The sequence below is a fragment of the Paramacrobiotus metropolitanus genome, unplaced genomic scaffold (assembly GCF_019649055.1).
Source record: "Paramacrobiotus metropolitanus isolate TYO unplaced genomic scaffold, Prichtersi_v1.0 Parri_scaffold0000018, whole genome shotgun sequence".
NCBI classification, from domain to species: Eukaryota; Metazoa; Tardigrada; class Eutardigrada; order Parachela; family Macrobiotidae; genus Paramacrobiotus; species Paramacrobiotus metropolitanus.
Window position 1 is genome coordinate 607,515 of NW_026570238.1, and position 18,272 is coordinate 625,786.

General features: G+C 41.8%; 5 protein-coding genes across 10 annotated transcripts; 3 read left to right on the forward strand and 2 right to left on the reverse strand.

Annotated features, from left to right (window-relative positions):
• The first annotated feature begins 121 nt into the window (after positions 1–121).
• LOC129585831 (uncharacterized) lies at positions 122–3,679 on the forward strand. 2 transcript variants are annotated; one of them, XM_055478712.1, is made up of 15 exons: positions 122–488; positions 607–676; positions 777–958; positions 1,096–1,245; positions 1,310–1,416; positions 1,510–1,655; positions 1,773–1,875; positions 1,986–2,089; positions 2,151–2,231; positions 2,297–2,422; positions 2,516–2,731; positions 2,797–2,906; positions 2,974–3,221; positions 3,290–3,340; positions 3,418–3,679. In XM_055478712.1, exons 1-15 carry the CDS (start codon positions 320–322, stop codon positions 3,484–3,486), a joined length of 1,932 nt encoding a protein of 643 aa, XP_055334687.1. In that variant the 5' UTR covers positions 122–319; the 3' UTR covers positions 3,487–3,679. The 2 variants fall into 2 exon arrangements, with proteins under 2 accessions (XP_055334687.1, XP_055334688.1); XM_055478713.1 differs by lacking the exon at positions 607–676 and having other exon boundaries at positions 414–488; positions 702–958.
• A 117-nt stretch (positions 3,680–3,796) lies between these two features.
• LOC129585651 (uncharacterized) lies at positions 3,797–14,617 on the forward strand. 4 transcript variants are annotated; one of them, XM_055478415.1, is made up of 12 exons: positions 3,797–3,877; positions 4,012–4,281; positions 4,542–4,746; positions 4,818–4,855; positions 4,916–4,987; positions 5,145–5,793; positions 5,872–6,105; positions 6,223–6,483; positions 6,594–6,800; positions 6,895–6,960; positions 13,349–13,660; positions 13,748–14,617. In XM_055478415.1, exons 1-12 carry the CDS (start codon positions 3,863–3,865, stop codon positions 14,335–14,337), a joined length of 2,919 nt encoding a protein of 972 aa, XP_055334390.1. In that variant the 5' UTR covers positions 3,797–3,862; the 3' UTR covers positions 14,338–14,617. The 4 variants fall into 4 exon arrangements, with proteins under 4 accessions (XP_055334390.1, XP_055334391.1, XP_055334392.1 ...); XM_055478416.1 differs by having other exon boundaries at positions 13,349–13,654; XM_055478417.1 differs by having other exon boundaries at positions 3,839–3,921.
• Positions 5,873–9,358, reverse strand: LOC129585654 (uncharacterized). Of its 2 annotated transcripts, XM_055478421.1 has the most exons (10): positions 8,967–9,358; positions 8,763–8,855; positions 8,514–8,551; positions 8,306–8,382; positions 8,100–8,222; positions 7,966–8,039; positions 7,666–7,901; positions 7,503–7,590; positions 7,143–7,338; positions 5,873–6,832 (listed from the first exon to the last, which is right to left on the reverse strand). In XM_055478421.1, exons 1-9 carry the CDS (start codon positions 9,141–9,143, stop codon positions 7,147–7,149), a joined length of 1,098 nt encoding a protein of 365 aa, XP_055334396.1. In that variant the 5' UTR covers positions 9,144–9,358; the 3' UTR covers positions 5,873–6,832; positions 7,143–7,146. The 2 variants fall into 2 exon arrangements, with proteins under 2 accessions (XP_055334396.1, XP_055334395.1); XM_055478420.1 differs by lacking the exon at positions 5,873–6,832 and having other exon boundaries at positions 6,905–7,338.
• LOC129585655 (uncharacterized) lies at positions 10,254–12,804 on the reverse strand. Its single transcript, XM_055478422.1, has 10 exons — positions 12,622–12,804; positions 12,386–12,543; positions 12,212–12,304; positions 12,010–12,047; positions 11,615–11,715; positions 11,430–11,555; positions 11,280–11,368; positions 10,967–11,208; positions 10,756–10,843; positions 10,254–10,681 (listed from the first exon to the last, which is right to left on the reverse strand). Exons 2-10 carry the CDS (start codon positions 12,497–12,499, stop codon positions 10,487–10,489), a joined length of 1,086 nt encoding a protein of 361 aa, XP_055334397.1. The 5' UTR covers positions 12,500–12,543; positions 12,622–12,804; the 3' UTR covers positions 10,254–10,486.
• Positions 14,618–15,567: 950 nt separating the features above from the next.
• LOC129585652 (glycogenin-1-like) lies at positions 15,568–18,272 on the forward strand. Its single transcript, XM_055478419.1, has 6 exons — positions 15,568–16,272; positions 16,429–16,620; positions 16,680–17,020; positions 17,151–17,277; positions 17,577–17,760; positions 17,886–18,272. Exons 1-6 carry the CDS (start codon positions 16,097–16,099, stop codon positions 18,039–18,041), a joined length of 1,176 nt encoding a protein of 391 aa, XP_055334394.1. The 5' UTR covers positions 15,568–16,096; the 3' UTR covers positions 18,042–18,272.

Consider the following 18,272-nt stretch of genomic DNA (forward strand, 5'->3'; position numbering starts at 1 on the left):
ACTCGACACTAGCCTGATCGCCTTCTTATGACGGTCACATTTAAGTACCGGCCTTTCGCCAAACTCACGATCTGAAGTCAGTACATGTAAGTACATTGTACAGTGCATATCCAGCCGCAGTTTTCTCAACTTTTCTGATATTTTTTTGCACTTTTCGAGCAGTCAAATTCTATAACGTGCGACACAGTGACAGTTTTTATTTTCTAAACCATTCTGTACTCTTGAATTGCTGGACATTTGTGACAACTCCGTTTGATTTTGCTAAGGAGCCGAATGAGTTAAAGGTGCGGAGACTGACTTCATTTGGAAAGCGACAAAGATGGACATTGAAAATAGACATAAACTGGATGCCTCTCGAAGAGGTATGCAGCAGTATCTCCAGAAACGGGCATACCCACGGCAACCTGAAATCTCCGACGGCATAAGCGACTTAATTCCTCCGAGGAATCTTGGAATATACTGGAAACGCTTAATGGACCGTTCCTACAGTGAGTCAGAGCTCTTAAGTCTTTCGGCTGTTAAGTGTTAATGCTCATCGTAACTGTCAGTGTCGATGCATGGGTTTTCTGCTTTCATCGTTGTTGTGGATTTGTGTTAAATTTCTAGCTATTTTTCGGGATGTGCAGAACCTTTCCGATTGTGTTTCAAACCGAGAAGACCAGCAGTTTTACGTCAGGTGCGTATTTTTCATGTTTTTCAAGTTTCTCATGAAATTTATGGCTGGAGGAGTCAGGAGCTTCGGCTGCGGTATTTGTTCTATCGTTTACAACTTACAGCATGTTGAGCCACTGGTCGCGTTACCTCATCTTGTTGGAGGAAATCCGACAGGAAATATATGAAGCATTGGAAACGCAGGATTTCAGCGAGGATAACAGTTTAAGGGAGCAGTTGGATGTCTTTACAAACCTGGTGTATATATGGAGATTATTCCAGATTGTATTTTTTGAACGAATCAATGGTACGTCCCGTGACACACTACTTTAGTATTCATCGACGTAACGATTGGTGTTTTGGAAAATTTGATTAATCATTTTCGAAGACGCTGTTGTGAAAATGCAAAGCCTGACAAAGTTCCAGTAACCGGCATTACTGCAGATGACCCGGCCGAATTTTCAACGAAATATATCATCCGCTTATTGGCATTTCGGGATTCCTTGGGTCCACCTTTGACCAAAATGCCGAACACTTCGCCGCAGAATCGTAATCCGGTCATTTGGGACAGTATTATTCGCTACGTTCTGCTAGGTGTGCTTGCGGACTTGCCTTCTTAATTACTTACGGTTTGAGGTTAATTGTTTTCGTTGTGCAGGGAATTTTTCTGAAGCAGTGGCCTCAGTGGATAATTTGGATGCAGAACAGAGGGACGATTTGGCTGTGCAGACGATGGTGCAAGTCCTTGAGCGTTGCCCTGTGTTTGTGAGTTATATTTTTATCTTGTTTTAATATTTTAATATGTTACTCAGTGTACTTAACTGTGTTTAGATATTTATTCTTTTGATCAAATCGTAGAGCTCAAATGCGACAGCAGAAAGCGTTACTGAGTGGAGAAGTGGCGTGGAACAGCTGATGCAGGAGGAAACAGTTATCTCTAACACAGCGGTAGCACGCGTATTTCGGGTCTTATTGGGAGACTTTGACGAATGGGTGGCACTTGGGTGCGATTCTATGTGAAAAAACATTGTTGTATACCACAAGTTGTGCAACCTATTAATTTTTTGCAAGCATTGTCTTCTCAAGTTGCGGCGCGTGAAATTGGTTTTTCTTTGTGGTAGGTATCAGTTTTCTTCTTGGATAAGTCTGTACATAAGCCGCTTTCTTCATATCGGAATGTTTGGCGCTTCCAGCACAATGGCTCAAAATCTTCAGCTATTATCGGTAAGCCGATTTACGCATGCATATTTTCCATAATTTACCGCCGCGCTACGTAGATGACCAGTCAGTGTAACCAATACGGTATTATAATTGTTTTGTTTGTTTCGTTACAGGATGCATTTGCAATGTGTCCGAAGCGATCCTTTCCCCAACTGGTCGATGATATTTTCGAAAGTATTCTGAGAATGAATTGGGACAAAGTCTTTGATTTAATTAGGTAGGTTATAATCTTCAAAAATATGTCATGGTAAGCTGCATTCTAGGTCTTCGTTTTACAGAATTTTGTTTCGGAATACGTGGTTTACAGTGCATACGTTCGATTTGCTGTTTTGTTATGGAATGTCGTCTTTATTGGATCGGTAAGCGAAGAGGTTTTAATAGAACAATGCATCTACGGATAGTTAACCTGACAGGTGTTTTCTAGGGCCACTGAGGGAGATTGTGCTGAAATTCGCGAGGCAATTATTGTGGAATACGTCACCTGGAACGTGAGCGGTAATAACTGGCTTCCTGCTGTCCGTTACCTGAAATATTGCCGCCTTAAAGGAGAGTGAGTGAACGGCTTAATTTTGCATATCCACATAGTTATATTGTTATCCATTTGTTTAAGTTTCCTGTTCTGGTCATGTTAAATGTTATTTAGATCCGTTGTGGCTGAACTGATCTCTCAAGTTCCTTTTGAAACTATGGAATCGCGACGGGCTGTAGAGAACGCTTTTGCTATCGATGGACTGCAGTCTGCTTTGGCTGAGCTGAATCGGCAAGATGCATTTGAGGCTTTGAAAAAGCGCGATTTTCGAGGTGCTCTGGAATCAGCTGCTCAGGCTGATGACAATTTTCTGGTTCAAGTATCGAATCTGTATGTCATATTTGAGATAGCTGCTTTTCCTGCTCTTGGATTATATTTCAACTTGTGAATTTTAGTTATCTCGATTGCCTCAGTCGATCGAGAGGATCTCTGCAAATAGTGGACGGGGACAAAACGATTCTGGCTCTGCTGCCTGAGGTTGTTTTACTCCGCTTAGGAATTCCAGGTGAGTATGGCGTTGCATGTGAAGTACCGATATATTTTAATTTTGCATCAACTTGTATGTGATTTAGGGTTTCATGTGCTGTACGAACGATCACTGAAACAGGAAGGATACGATAAAGCCCTCTATTATCTTATTCTGCTGCTCAAACGGACCTGTGATCGCGACGAAGTTTATTATCTCATTGGCCGAATGAATGTTGTCGTGGAAAGTATTCGCACGCGAGACGATGACATCCACCCAGAATATTACAGCCAGCTGCGGCAGTTTCTTATGCAGCTTCCTTTGACGAATCTGAAACCTTCAAGTGAATCGGAAGTAAGAATGTGGCTATCAGGTTTACGAATTCAGCCCTGTCGTTGCTAACAGAACAAATGTTTGCGTAGAAGGACGCGGTGTTACAGCTGGAAAAGGAAGTGTTCGCTCCAGGTGCATGGGTGCGTGCAAACTTGCAGTTGACCAACTGTATACGAGTACAGGTTTATCCGGGTTAACCCAAATTCTGGTTTTGCAGAGCGTTGACCGGTATTCTGCATTTGCAAAAGCGCACAGTTATCCAGTCGAGGAACAAGGGTCCCGTTAAAAATTAACGATAAACAATTTGAACGAGAATTGTAATGTGACACTCTTCCTGTTTCCGAGTTACTCTTTTGACAGCGGTAGAGAATGTTTGGCCGAGTCCTTCCTGATTGTATTTTCTTGTGCACAATATTCAGTTCTGAACTTGCGCGTTGAATTAAACACTGATTCTGTTCGGGTCGTTAGAGTAACAATAAAGAAACAAACTAAAATCAGAGCACTTTTAACGTAATTACCAGTTAGCTCCAATGGTAAGGTACGATCAAGTACTGAATCTGTATGTTGTTTGTAACTGCCTGCTGGGAAAACCGTGGCAACGACTGGCAACAGAATCTGGAGCAGCATAGCGCGTATTTAAGCATCAGCTGTACGATTCGGCCATGTGGTCGCACCAAGTAGGTACTGACTAAAATATTATTAGAACCACCGTAAACTGCTGGTATGTTAATGTTTACTGTTTTAGTAAAATGCGTAATAATTTTTTGTCTTGATTTACATTCACAATTAATCCGAAAGTGTAACAATTTAGGGCGACCATCCTGCGGTCAATCGCGCGTTAAGGGTAGAAGCATTCAAAGTCGATAGCCGGCGTCGTATCCCCAAACCCGATTTCTATTTATCAGCGGCACCCGCACCTTATCCTTCGTACCATGAACTTAACGATCCATATCTGGAAAGCTATTATGCACGACCCAATATGCGCAAAGTGCTGCTCGAGCATGGAATTATCCATCCAAAAGATTACGAGGTCATATTCGGTCCTTCGAAATCGGGAAAGGCTCAAAGTACACAGGAAACGGTACGACAGTGCCAGCATTCAATGCGGTCAACGCTTTGAAGAGCTCATATTATCGTAACTTAGACTATGTATTTTTTAATGGCTATTATTTTTACTCGCAAGAATCTTATGCATTTCACAGCAGCTACGGACATTTCTCAGCGATGGTGTTGCGTTATTTCTGTCACTTGACCTTTACATCTTTGGCTGGAAGTCTAAATGTGGATGCTAGATTAGTACATTTCTGAATCGTGCATACACGCATGGAATTCCATTCGTAGTTGCGGAAAATAACTTTGTTGACGAGAGCCGAAAGGCGCGAAGTGGCACCGGAACGAGCACTGTTGCCGTATCTGCCGGATGCCATGCGGCGTTTAGTTCGAGCGGGAACGAAAATGAACGAAGCATCCATGCAGGGTGCCAAGGCTGAAATTATGAGCAGACCGCTAGATTACATTGTTATCCGCTTGGAAGAACAATTACGGGGTAACTGCCGGCAAATCCGGTGGCAATAACTTTCAACTACTCTTTTAAAATGAATTAGATTGTGTTTTCAGCTGTTAAAAATGCGGCATACGAAGCTAAACAGCCAACGGTAAGACATTCTTTGCATTGTTCAGATGCGCAGAAATACCATAACTGGTGAGTTTTCCAGGTTATGAAAAACATGAAAAATCTTGGCTTTAAGGATATCTATTACAAAAATATTGATATTAACAATGAAGAGGTAACTTTACTGCGCTGTCATATATTCAAGATTTCGCAGTGCGACCTTTTGGATCACATTGATCAGTTTGATGTAGCGTCTCAGACGATCAATGCACTGGAATTTCTTGGCATTAATTCCTGAATACAATCATTATGACGCAAGTTCTTATGGGTAGGACATGAAAAAAGTTGCCGTATTACGCCGGCAACAGAGTGCCTTTCGCCATTGGGAAGACCGCTATCACACTCACCACGCTAAGAAACTGGAGAAAACCCGTGCCGAGCGCATGCTGGATTTGGAGCATCACCACACGGAAGCGCCCGATACGGCACATTACGACAAGGAACGCGCACATTCCACCGCTGGTTCACGACTGCGGATGAAGCTGAACAAGGAACGGGCACTGGCTGATTGCAGTCGCCGGCGCCGGCAAGAGTCACGCCCGGCAGTGAAGGGCACGCGAAAGGAGACACTGGCCATCGAGTACCGGCAAAAAGAAGAAGAAAAGCGCCGGGCTTCGCAGCAGCGCAGTCGATCCAGACGCCGGCCCAGCACCGGACGACCGCGTCCACATCGGTGCAAGTTCGAGGATCCCTTCGAGCAAAACATTCACCGGAAAGCGGCCAAACGATTAGCGGCTGAAGCGCAGCACAGGAAAAAGCAACAGGGAGCAGAGAGAGCACACAGTGTTTCGCCGGTAGCGAACAGCGAGCCGAGCACAGCAAAAGCGCCGTCGACGACGCGTTCGGCGACGGTGCCGGCAGGAAAATCATCGGCACGTCTTCTGGATTCGTCTCGATCCAGACAAAAATCGGATGTGCATTGTAAATGTTTTGTACCAAACCGCACATACCGTATTGCTATTGTGTGTGGAGAGTAATTGAACTGGTGTGCCCGTATAGCAGAGGTCAAAGATGCCGACGATAAGAATTTTCAAGACAAAGATTTTCGCTTACCGAAATCGCCTTCGGGAACGTGGCCCTGGAAGGAATTGCAGATTGAAAAGGAGAAGGCGGAGCTGGAGCGTCCGGATAAGACAGTTGAACCGGAAACGTATAATCCATTGCTCAAAGTTTCATCCGATGGGGACATGCGATTCGATACAGCTTCGGAAGATGTCGATATCGGCACATCAGGTTAGTCTGTTTGGCATGCTGGTGGTCAGTGCCCATAAGGGGAAATAGACTTACCAAAAAATTATTGAAACTGACTCAGAATAAATAATTTTCCGCTTTTCAACTGATTCGGTTTAGAACCAGGAATCTTGCATACGTCACCGCCTATTCGCCAACACCCGGCTCTCGACCATAAAGAGCACCTAACGAGTGACGTGACCGACCATCTTGCTGCCGGTTTTCTTCGGTCAGGCGAAGAGGGACCTCCTCAATCCATAAGTTTTTATGATTTTGGACCCAAGCGAGTGCATGCTGTTGAAAGCGCTGAACTAAATCCTGACCGTGCCACAGTTAGTTCTCCCTTGGACTATTCCAGATCGGCACAATACGAAGCTTATGGTCAGTATCTGTTGCGTGCGGTCGCATTGACGCATAAGTGAAATTAATGGCACTGTTAATGTATAAAATACTCGTACAGAAAATGATATGGCCTTCGGTGACCCTTACAGAATCGTCCCAGATACCTCCCGAAAGAGATCCTTTGCCTAAAAAGCCATCGGGAAGTTGGCCTTGGCAACAAATGCAGAAAGAACAGGCAAAGCAAACGTCAACTACAACCGTAGAAGAACTGCCGAACACGATGATGTTACATCGGAATGAAGATGGTGCAGATTACGTCGATACCCGATCGTCCATTGTAGACGTAAACGAACCAGGTCGGCAAAGCACAGTAACTGTAGCAGGATAGCTGAAATGGGAGAAAAATCAAAACCGCAACTAACTCGATTGTTTACATAATTATCTTGACAGAATTCGAAGACGATGCAGCCTTTATCGTGGAAAGCACACTGTCAGCTGCACAAGATGCATACAATGGTACGTAGATAAGAGCATCTGCAAGAATGTAACGATCTTGCACGTTACAACTCAACCAGATTAAATAATAAATAAAACACAGTCAATGCTTATTTTGAGCAGGCAATGCGGAAAATTAAGACGCCTAAACTTATAGAAAATTTTACATAATATGCAAGCTATCAAAAATTAAAAATTAATACCAAATCACTGGAAACCGTCGGGTAAAAACTGCCCTAAGAGCTGCACTTCAGAGGTTTCGGGGAACTTTTCCACGGAATACGTTGGGTCACTGTCCACATTTACAACATCGTCTTCAGCCTGTTTCGCTTCTTCTACGAATGCTTCCCTGCGAGCTTTCCCGTCCCGATGCCCTGCGCAAACCTCGCAACTATCGAGCTGTAATTTTTAAAAAAAACAGCGCTTAACACTGAAGCCCTAAAGATTTCCAACAAACTAAACAGACCCAACTACTGACAAATGAAATTCGAAACTAAATTCAGTAACTAACTAATTTCATTTAAGGTCACACAGTAAATTTTAAAATAAAAATTTTTACATACCACTTTGTTGACATCCTGAAACATCCCTTTCCAGTAGTATTTTTCCTTTAGAACAGCTAGTAATCCGTCCCGTCGCTTGTGATCCACTCTAAAAATATCACCTTAGTTTCCTCAGGGATGGGGGTACTCTTTCAAATTACATCGACATATGCGTATTGCATACACATGGGATTCCCATATCAGGTTCATCCGTTGCGCACGGTCTTCTACGCATATCAGGTGATAGTCATTTTTGGTTTTATACAACAGCGTCCCGTCCGAATCCAATTCGAAATCCTTACACCGCTTTCTGAGATTTCTCTTTGCATTGGGATTCCATCCAGGATAGTAGCACTTTTGCTTCAGATACAGTCGAATAGCTTCCAATGGGATTTCGTTTTTTTCGGAGAAAGTCTTGTTCTAAAAAATTAAATTTGCTAGACTCCAGTAAGGCATTTTCACATAAGAGATCGGTAAAGCTTACTCCAGCCGCATTGTCAGATTCCTGTTCTACTCCTGCGTTGGCGATTTCAGGCACTTCGAGTACGCGTTCAGGCGCTGCGTAAAATAAAACTGTTCACAAAGGAATTAGCATTTTTCCACACTATAGAGGCGTACCCGAATTTGTCGGGATGAGGGAGTCAGTTTCCGCTGACCTGGACGTTTTGGCCTTTTTTGTTGGAGGTACAATGGTACCCATTCTGGGAATAGGGTATCGATCAGCAGCAGGCTTCGATATGACTGCGAAAAAGTCGACGATAAAATTACCCTACGTTGAACTGATCATTTCCGTCAGTCATCAGCATTTCATATTCTATTCTCACTTCCGTGCTTTCGCTTCTTGATGTTTGCAACTGTCACAGCTCCGCCCAGCGTTTGGAACATTACTGGCATGTGAGCACTGCAAATGCAAAAATACATACTGTATATAAAACGAGAGGTCGGCACTCCGCATATATAGGGCGATTTCTCCAAACAACAAGAAAACTGCTCGCAATTAGCCGATTTGCATAACTGAATAGTTTCACTCACCCCATCTGGCATACAGAAATAAGACGATGAAAAAAGGCCTGTGAAAGAAAACAGCCAGGGCGATTAAATTAACACTGCGACAGCAAGAATCCAAACAACTCGCTAGAGTTAGCCTGTAGCCACATGGGTGTTTGTCACCCACACGAAACCAGACTCTGCACGGGCAAATGTCGCATAGCGCTTAATCTTAAATTTTTAATAACTATTGCACTAAAAACAGTGTAAAAAATTACTTAGTGGAAAATCTACCTCAACAGAAGCAGTACTGGTTCCCACGATCAAGGGCTCTCCTCGCATCAGCTGTCTTCGGACTTGTGGACTGAGAACAATGCACAAATGTCCCTGCAATTAGGAACATGTAGTTACTGACGAGCGAATTTCTTTCGAGCAGTTGGATCACAATTAAACCATATTAATTCTAGTCAGTAGTCGCTAAGTAAATCCAGAACGAACCAGTTTATCATCAACTGCGGGGAGGGAAGATAAAGAAACCAAATTCTCGCCGCTATTTGGTGCATCCATTTGTGGTGGTTCTTCCGCGGTATTGGATTCCATCAGAGGCGTATCGTTTAGTCCAAGTCCGCGATGTAGATCGGCGTCGTCCAGTATAGCTCCTAGTTGCTCGTCCATGATTCCGTTGAAATCAGCTTTCCAGGTTGAGAATGGTATAAGAATGGAAAGCGAGAATTCTTGGCGCCTTCAGTTTTCAAATACTAATTTATTTTATCGAATATGGATCACTTCAACCTAATCAGTAATCACTACAACAATGGATTTGAGTGAGCGTAGAATTTAAAATTTACGGAAGCTAAAATTGAGCGAAAAGTGGAAACTAAAAATTAATCGTGGCGCCACAGCGTACTGTTTTTTTGGCTGAAAATGAATCTCTACAAGTTTGTACACAGCACCTTCCGGTGGGGGCGGTTAACTTAAGTTTTGGCCATTCGAAATTTCGAAGTCAAAGGAACTGCAGCAGATGTTTTTGATAAAGTACTTTTACTTTGAATATCCGACCTAACAGTAAGATTCCGAACGAATGACGGGTGTTTTTTTAATGTTTGAACTAGATTATTTTAATTAGTTTAAATCCGCGCGGACGCATTTGTATGGGTAATGGCATGGCAGTACTAAATAGAAGGCATTAGCTCTTTAGTAATCTCTATATTAGTACCGCCATGGTACTGGCTATTGCCGAGTAAAAACAAACTTTAAAAAGCAACAAAAAGCCAGAGCACAGGCTGCAACATTAGACCGCGTGCGATGACAAAGTGCTGCTTGTGGCAAAATTCAAAATGCACCATTAATTGGATTTACGCCCATTTTTTTACTGGAATTTTCAATATTTTTAAGTTAAGCAGTTTGACATGGTAAAGGTGCTGTGCGACTGAAAAAAGGCAGTAGCAATATGCATGGAGAAACATAAATTCAAAGATTGTTATTCGTAACTGCTAGACAACGGGAGTACGGCACGACGACACAGTAGATTTGGAATTTCAGACACTCTCGGCATCTCCCCGAAGACGGGAAAATGAAAATTCCAAAAATTCGGTTTTTTGGAATTTTCAGAAGATGACAGGTTCAGCCAAAATGCTTAGCCTGGCAAATTTCCGAGCCGAGCTAAAACTCTGACCAATCACAGCTTCCTTGGCGTGACGTCAATTTCAATTTTCGGTAGCACGATCATTTTCGACTTCCGGTTGCATTTTGCTTTGGAGCAAATCGCACTAGGTACATTTTTTGCAAATATTTTTTATAATTGCTTGGACCGCATTTTGCACAGAAATTTTTTTGTCTTGTAATTTTCCATAAGCCATTACAGTGGTAACCAAGATTCATAATTTGACCATAACCGAGTACTCGTACCCATGTAAAACACCGTCGTGTCGGTATCGCAGACCGATTTTCATGCACCATTATGTGCAACGTAATACAATTTCGCTAACGTCATGTGTGCGCTTTAATGCTCCAATTCATTAATCACAATCGTCAGTCACAGAAAGCTGGTCACCTGAAGAAGCTTCGGAGAAATATTCTTCCGCGGCACATGTCTGCGTGTCAAGACTGTCAGCGTTAGCGCTTGATCCAGTAGGATGCATCTCTTCCTGCGTCGGCGCTATAATGCCTACTCTCATTTCCCGCTCAACAGCACAGACAGGGCAAGTTGTAATCTATTATGTGTAAAATGCAATGTTTATCGCCAACAACCAATTCGCAGTTCTTTACGTCTTTTGGCTAAACTTACTACTTCTACGACGTCACGAAACATGGATTTCCAGTAGTATCTTCGTCTCAAAATTTCCAGCACAGCATCACGTTTCGGATGTTTCTCACTGCATCAAGAAAATCAACTTATGAAGAGCGAAAACCATAACTGCAAAGACGGATAATGGATACTCGTATTTTTTTAGTAAAGGTTGCACAAAGTCAGCTTTGTGGTCGTCAACCTGACATACTCGTGTATTTCCCAAATGAGATCCATTCGTTCTCTTCGGTCTTCAACGCATATCAGTCGGCGACCGTCCTTGGCTCTGTACAACAAGGTGCCATCAGAATCCAACAAGAAATCCTTAGCACGTTTGCGGAGATTCCTTTTTTCGGTCATGCTCCACCCAGGACCATAGCGCTGGTACTTGAGATATAAGCGGACGGCTTCTAAGGGGATTTCATCGTTTTTTGTAGCATGGGATTTTGGAGCCTGCAATACAATTTCAGAAATGGCGATTATTGTGGACTCTGAAAATTAATTCCAAAGTGTACTGACATTACCGGAGCTTCTCCCAGCATTTCCTGTGCGGTTTCCGACGTGTCGTCAGATTCTGCTTTAGAAATATCTTTGACACGCTTCCTAACGACTTCTAAACAGCAGACAAATATCCAGGTGGTTAAATATAAAAGCCGGAAACGTTACAACGTTACTTGAGGTGGCAGAAGGCGCTGCAGAAAAGATTTCATCCGGCTGCGTAGGTTTGGGCTTTTTATCAGGAGGCTTCGTAGTGTTTCCCCGGGGAAGATGATACCGCTTAGGGTTCGACTTCGAAGTAGCTATAAAAGATCAACTGAAAAGGTGCCTCACGGGCTTTATCTTGACGTCTCAGGCTTACGTTCACTAACTGAAGGCTTCAGCTTTTTTTCATTCTTTTTCCGGATGTTGGCCACCGTGACAGCACCATCCAGTGTTTGAAACATTACTGGCATGTGGGAACTGCAATTCAAAGCAAGCAATCGTTACTATCTATTACCACTGAAAAGAAAACTGATTTTCTGTAGCCAGTTCGCTTTTGCCAACTGTTCCTCTGATGTATTATCGCCAGTATCACCGACACATGCGAAAAGCCCTTACCTTACCTTGTAAATTCATAATATTATGTCGTTTATTTAACCATGGCAGTACGAAAGCTACAGTTCTGCCATGATTTAACATGTACTGTACGAACGAGACATTCCGAGTAAAGCAAAAAATTACTTTGTACAGAAGTACAAAAAAAAATTCACCCACTCTGCTTGGCATAAAGCAACGAGGCGCTGGAAGAATGCCTGCAAAATAAACGCACAGGAAATTACTCACATGATACGAAAGAAAGCTGCTAGAAACTGGCGAAATACTGCAATTAACAAAACTATAGACCATTGTACAAAATACTCATCAACTTAATTTATTTCACCGGAGTCGCCGTTTACGTTTACGGTCGTTCTCTCACCTCAACAGCGTCCGCACTGGTACCGACGATCAAAGGTACTCCGCGCATAAGTTGCTTTCGTATCAGCGGACTGATAACTATGCACATGGGGCCCTAAATTCGGCAGAAACAAATTACGTTGTTATTTCCCTCCGCTAAATTCTGAATACCAAACCATGTCTTTGTTACTGTTACCACATCATTTTCTGGTGGGGTCGATGAAATGGGTGGGTAAGATTCTGAAAGTGGCTCTGTCTTAGGCGCCTCCGGAAGTCCGGAGCTAACGAAACTATCATCCAGGTCGTCCATATTTTAAAGGTCCGAATATGCGATATAGAAACTCCGTATGAAATCTAAACCGTGCTATGTATGAGTATTGTTGCCAAACATTTGAAGAAGCCAGAGTAACGGTAATAACATCGTTCACTTACGGTTACTATAATCGGTTGACGGTTACTAATGCAATTTTGAGCACGAACAACAGCTGCAAAAGGCAAACTTCCGCCACAGAAATGTAAGAAGTGTCCAAAGATGCAGCTGAGCTATCAAAAAAATATTTGTCCAAACTAGCAAACTCCAAACTGCAAAGTGCAAACTATACCTTTACAGTTTACAGAGTACTGACGTCTTATATATTATATATTATATAAAGCATAGTCTTATATATTATATATTATATATATTATATATTATATATTATATATATATTATTATATATTATTATATATTATATATTATAGAGTAGTCTGGCAAATAGACGCAAATGCTGGGGGTCGTGAAACCGCCTCCCGCTGTACATGGGAGCAACAATGACCGGAAGCAAAAAATGTTTACTAATATGCAAGCACTACTTTTCGCGATATACTCGTGACCGTAAATTATTGCTAACCGCTCGTAACAGAACGACCCTTGAACTATTAATGATAATCCGTTAATTTTTTGGTGAATTTTAAGGCAATTTACTGGCAAAAAAGGCTTTTCGAGTAACTAAAACAATCGCGTAATGTTTTCCGCCAGTCAAAAGCATATCGTAAATGCAAAAACCTGCTCGCGACCGTTTGTCGGCTCTTATTTGCTAAATTTCAACACTATCCTCTCAACTAGGAGTGAAAAATCATCCCTGTATGATATTTACTACGTATGTGCATTTGTACGTAGATCACCCTAAAGGACAACGAAGTGCTGAATTATCGGGTATTGACAAAAGAACCCCGTCTGCCGTCTTTGACGCCGAAAAGCCAAAAGAAATGGAACTAGAAGAATTGAAAAGGCAGAGCCATCACGACATGAATTTCAACAATCATGAAACTCGCCATCGTCCGAAATCGGCGGAGCTCCAGAAAATGGTAGCAGCTCATGAGAAGTGGTCGACCGTAAAAATTCCGGGAATTGAAAATGCGCATGCTTTGGAACCTTTGAAAGAGTCGGACCATGAAATTCCGGTTCCTTCTATTCCAATTCCTGGTACCGGTCAGTCGACAGCTCACTGCGTTTAGTTAGACAAGTTGGCTCACCTCCAAGAAATGGCTGTTTAATGATGTTTTACGTTCCTATTAGGTAAAAAGTCTGTAATTTCGTCTTCACTGGAGCAATCGTCAGTGCCACCGGCAACGAGTACTCATTTATCAAAAATGCCAGTTCCAGTCAGTTCTTCGGACATCCCTCCAGTTATCACCGACGAGACTATGAGCGTGACGGATGCACCCAGTTTAGAAAATGAAACGGACGAGGATTTACCAGACGGCGCTTACTTGGAGGATCCCAATGGTGTCGCACGGACAGTGACAAAAGAAGGATTCACTTCGTCACCAGAAATTACAACTACGCGACTCCACCAGGTAGCTGACACTGGGCACAATGCTGTGCAAGGAGAGGCGTTGTCCATCCGCTCGAATATTGGACCTCCTTCTCGTCCGGTATCAGCGACTTCCATAAACGACCGAGAAGACGATATCTCAAAGCATGCTGCAGACATCACGAAAGATATCGTTGTTCATGCGGAAGGTTTTGGTTTGGCCGAAGAATCGGAAGCGCATGATGATACGGCGACGAACATGAATGCCTCGGCGATAGTTCAGGATGTTGTGCGATATGCCGAAACTATTCCTTCTGCCGTTAATTTAACAATTTCTAGCTCAAACAGTTGATAACGAATTCTTGGGGCTTCCTTCTTAAACTCAAAAATATTTCCGGTGTAGGCAGCAGTTTGAAAAGCTGGGTATGATAGTTATTTTCAAATGGTATTTATTATACACCGACACTCTGACGACTTTCTGTTTTTTAGGTTTTTAAATCGTTCATTATGTATATCCAAAGTGCTCTTTCGGTGAACTTCCCTGAAATTTCTAAAGGTGATTTGTTAACTTTGATTGACTGCTGCTGAATTCTGTTTCTGTGCACGTCATAAACTTTTTGCACACCCTTCAATGGAAATCCAGTACGTACGTTAATGTTTTACAGGCAGTAATCTACACAAATTATTAAATCGTTAATCCATGAAATAAAAAAAAAACTGGTGCAGAAAGGGGGACCTTGACAATAGTGGAACGATCAGTTGTTTAAAATACCTGCAACACTACAGGAAAATTAAGTTATCACGAATTTTGACAACTTTGCCGCATAGCCGTGAGCTGCCTCCTGGATCCATGTACCCGTAAAAGGCACACTCCACGAACACGCGCTTTCGAAAAGTACTCTGATATTACGGTGACCTTCGCGACAGATGTCCGTTTTGTATCACGCCTATAAACTTCGGTATACGTTCGATGAGCAGGAAGCACCCCAACTGAAAACTTAAGTGTCCAACATAACAAATTACTAGTACTTAGTTAAAATTAATTGAAGTAATTGTGTCATGATCACGAATGTAATTTTCCGTAAACTGGTTGCATACGTTTAGGGTCATCATTCATGCATTTAACCCAAGACGTTATAATATTATTCTTATCGAGGGTAGTACTGTATTTCCCTAGCTAATTCACTAATTGGAGCAATGGTTCTAGATCTATACCTAACGACTACGCTGTATCCCAACGACAACAAACAACAACAACCACAGTGAACAACAACAACAACAATGTTGTAATTAGCTAGGGAATTAGTTTGTTGGAGCAATGGTCCATTCAAGGACTACGCTGTAAAATCCTCAACAACAACAACAACAACAACCAGTGAATGTTTTGGTTGTTGTTGTCGTACAATACATGCAGCGCATGTTGCATGAATATACAGCGTAGTTCTTAGAGGACCATTAATGTTACAACATGATTATTCATGATAATATAACTATAGCAACCTGCTGGCTGTGATTATTCTATGTTAAGGTTGTGTATCTACAATACTTTAACTACAAGTCTACGACTACAAGCATAGCTGCTGAGATGCATACAGCTTAAAACGATAAGCGCTACAGGCCTACAGTCATTTTGGCTCAGCTGACCAGCCCATCGCAATTTTGGATAGTTAACCACATTATTGAAACAATTCAAACAAGATTAATAATTTTGTGCCTGTTGAAATGAACGCAAAATGATATACATACGCAAACCCGGGGTGCGCTTGTGTAATATAATACTTATAATTATTAGATACAGTATTCTGTTTTCATTATTACATGAAAATATACGAGTATAACAGTCGAACATTTTATGTCATTATTACGGCCATTATGCTTACAATTGTTAACGATGCAGTAGTATTTATTAAAAGTGCTCGATTCACACGGTTAGTATGCATTTGATGCGCTAGGTGAATAATGGTCACTGTTACAAATTCAGTGTACTTGCAACAGGGAACCAGTATGCCGCACTCTTTATGCGCAGTTGTTATTTCATCTTTGTGGGGTCATCCGTCATAATAATTTCATTTTTGTGTGGTCATCCGTCATAACCTCGGTGCGTTGCTAACATGGACAAACTTAAAGAAGCCTGTTGCGGCAAGAAGAGTCAAAACGAGGAAACCAAGTGCACGAGGAGGTCAAAATGGAATCCATGCTGGTCCGATACCCGACATCATCATCCCATTCCGAAGGGCGGGCCTCCCTTACAGATATACGAATTACGACGCGGTTCTTGCGATCCAAGGTGCACTACTTAAATTCAAATTATACTATTATAGTTTTATATACTTCCTCTGCTGGGGTAACATCAGTGCACGTACGTAAACACATAAGATTTTATAAGGATAGAACCTAATTAATTAATACTGAATATGTTACTGAAGTAAAAACCTAATTTCAGAACTGGAGCTCCAAAACCAGGATGCCACATCGATCAGGGAGAGCATATTTGTCATAAATACGCTTACGTCACACTGGCTACCAATGATACGTACGCACTAGGATGTCTTGTTCTGGGCGAATCTCTTAGGCGAGTGCAAACCCAGCACGAAACCGTGGTTATGGTGACCCGTCATGTTTCAAGCAATATGAAGTAAGAGATAATGTACTACAACTATTCAGCAGGCAATGAAATTAATTTTACTCGTTTAGAGCCGCTCTGTTCCAGTTTTTCAACTACGTTGTGCAGTATGATATTTTGGATAGTAAAGATGCGGCTAACCTCGCTCTTTTGGAGCGACCAGAACTTGGCGTGACCTTTACTAAACTGCACTGTTGGACACTAACAGCATATCAGAAAGCCGTATTCCTGGATGCCGATACGATGGTTGTGCGAAACTGCGATGAGATATTCGAAAATTATGATGAATTTTCTGCTACACCGGATATTGGATGGCCGGATTGCTTCAATTCAGGAGTTTTCGTTTACACACCCTCTATGAAAACTTACGAGACCTTGATAAATTTTACCAAAACCAACAGGAGTTTTGATGGTAAAATACTGAGGCGTACAAAGGATAGTTTTACAAATAGAAGTATCGAAATAAACAGTGCAAATCTATATCCTGTATTAATAGCATAAACGGTACAATACCATACACGTTTTAATTTTTTCTACTCTAGGCGGAGACCAAGGCATACTGAATATGTTCTTCAATGACTGGCCAACAGCAGATATTAAAAAGCATTTGCCTTTTATTTACAACATGGTTGCTTCCATCAATTATTCCTACCGACCGGCATTTCGCTTGTAAGTGCGCTTTTTGCGTTTTCTTCACTCGCACAAGCCCTTACAGTATAACTGACACTTTTATTGCTTTTAAACGTTCTGTCAACTGATACTTACACCAGGAATATAGATATTCTGGTGTAAGAATCGGTGTTCTTTTGTTCTGCAGCACAATCCCCTTCTCCGCTTTATGAAATTTTCATATTACGACGGCTAGACTAGTTAATTGTGAATCGCAATTGACTACTCTGTGATTGCCGTATTTGTAATCGTATTTTCAGTGTAGTATATATATATATCTGACGTATTCCGTGTTACAGTTTTTCACAAAGCGTGAAGATAGTTCATTTTCTTGGAGCTAAAAAGCCCTGGAATGTGTATTACGATGTGAAAAAACAGTCAATACAAAGCATTCACGGATTGCCCAATGACACCGGCGACTTAGTAAAATTTTGGTGGAAAATATTTATGGAAGGTGTGCTACCGCAAATCGGAAATGATATGGTAAGTCACTACGACAGATCAGTTACACTTTTTGGCTTAGAAGTTAATAAACAACGTCGAATGCGGTTTGCATTCGTATAAAACTTTAGTTTGCTGTCTTATTATACTTCTAAAATTTTAATTAGGCTGGGGATGCTAGCCACATCATTAATCGATGCAGAGAAATGTTCGCAACTCCTGATAGCGAACATAAAGAGACGTCTGCAGCCGGTGAACAAAATGAAGCCAATATGGATACCTATGCCGATGTGAGAAGTATTATACTGGCGGAAGTATCTTGAAAATATTATAGCCTCTTTTCTTGTGGCTTTTACAAGTTTTACCAGTTAATGAAGACACAAAATATATTGGGTCAGATTTCGTCAGTGTGATTGTTTGGATGTTCGTCCAACTTAATTGTGATTCGGATTTTATCTTTTAACTGTTTAGCTTGGATTTGTGTAAAGCTGGAAACATTTGTCAAATAACTAGCTAAAAGTACCGACACTCGATTAATTTTATTAAATATGCTG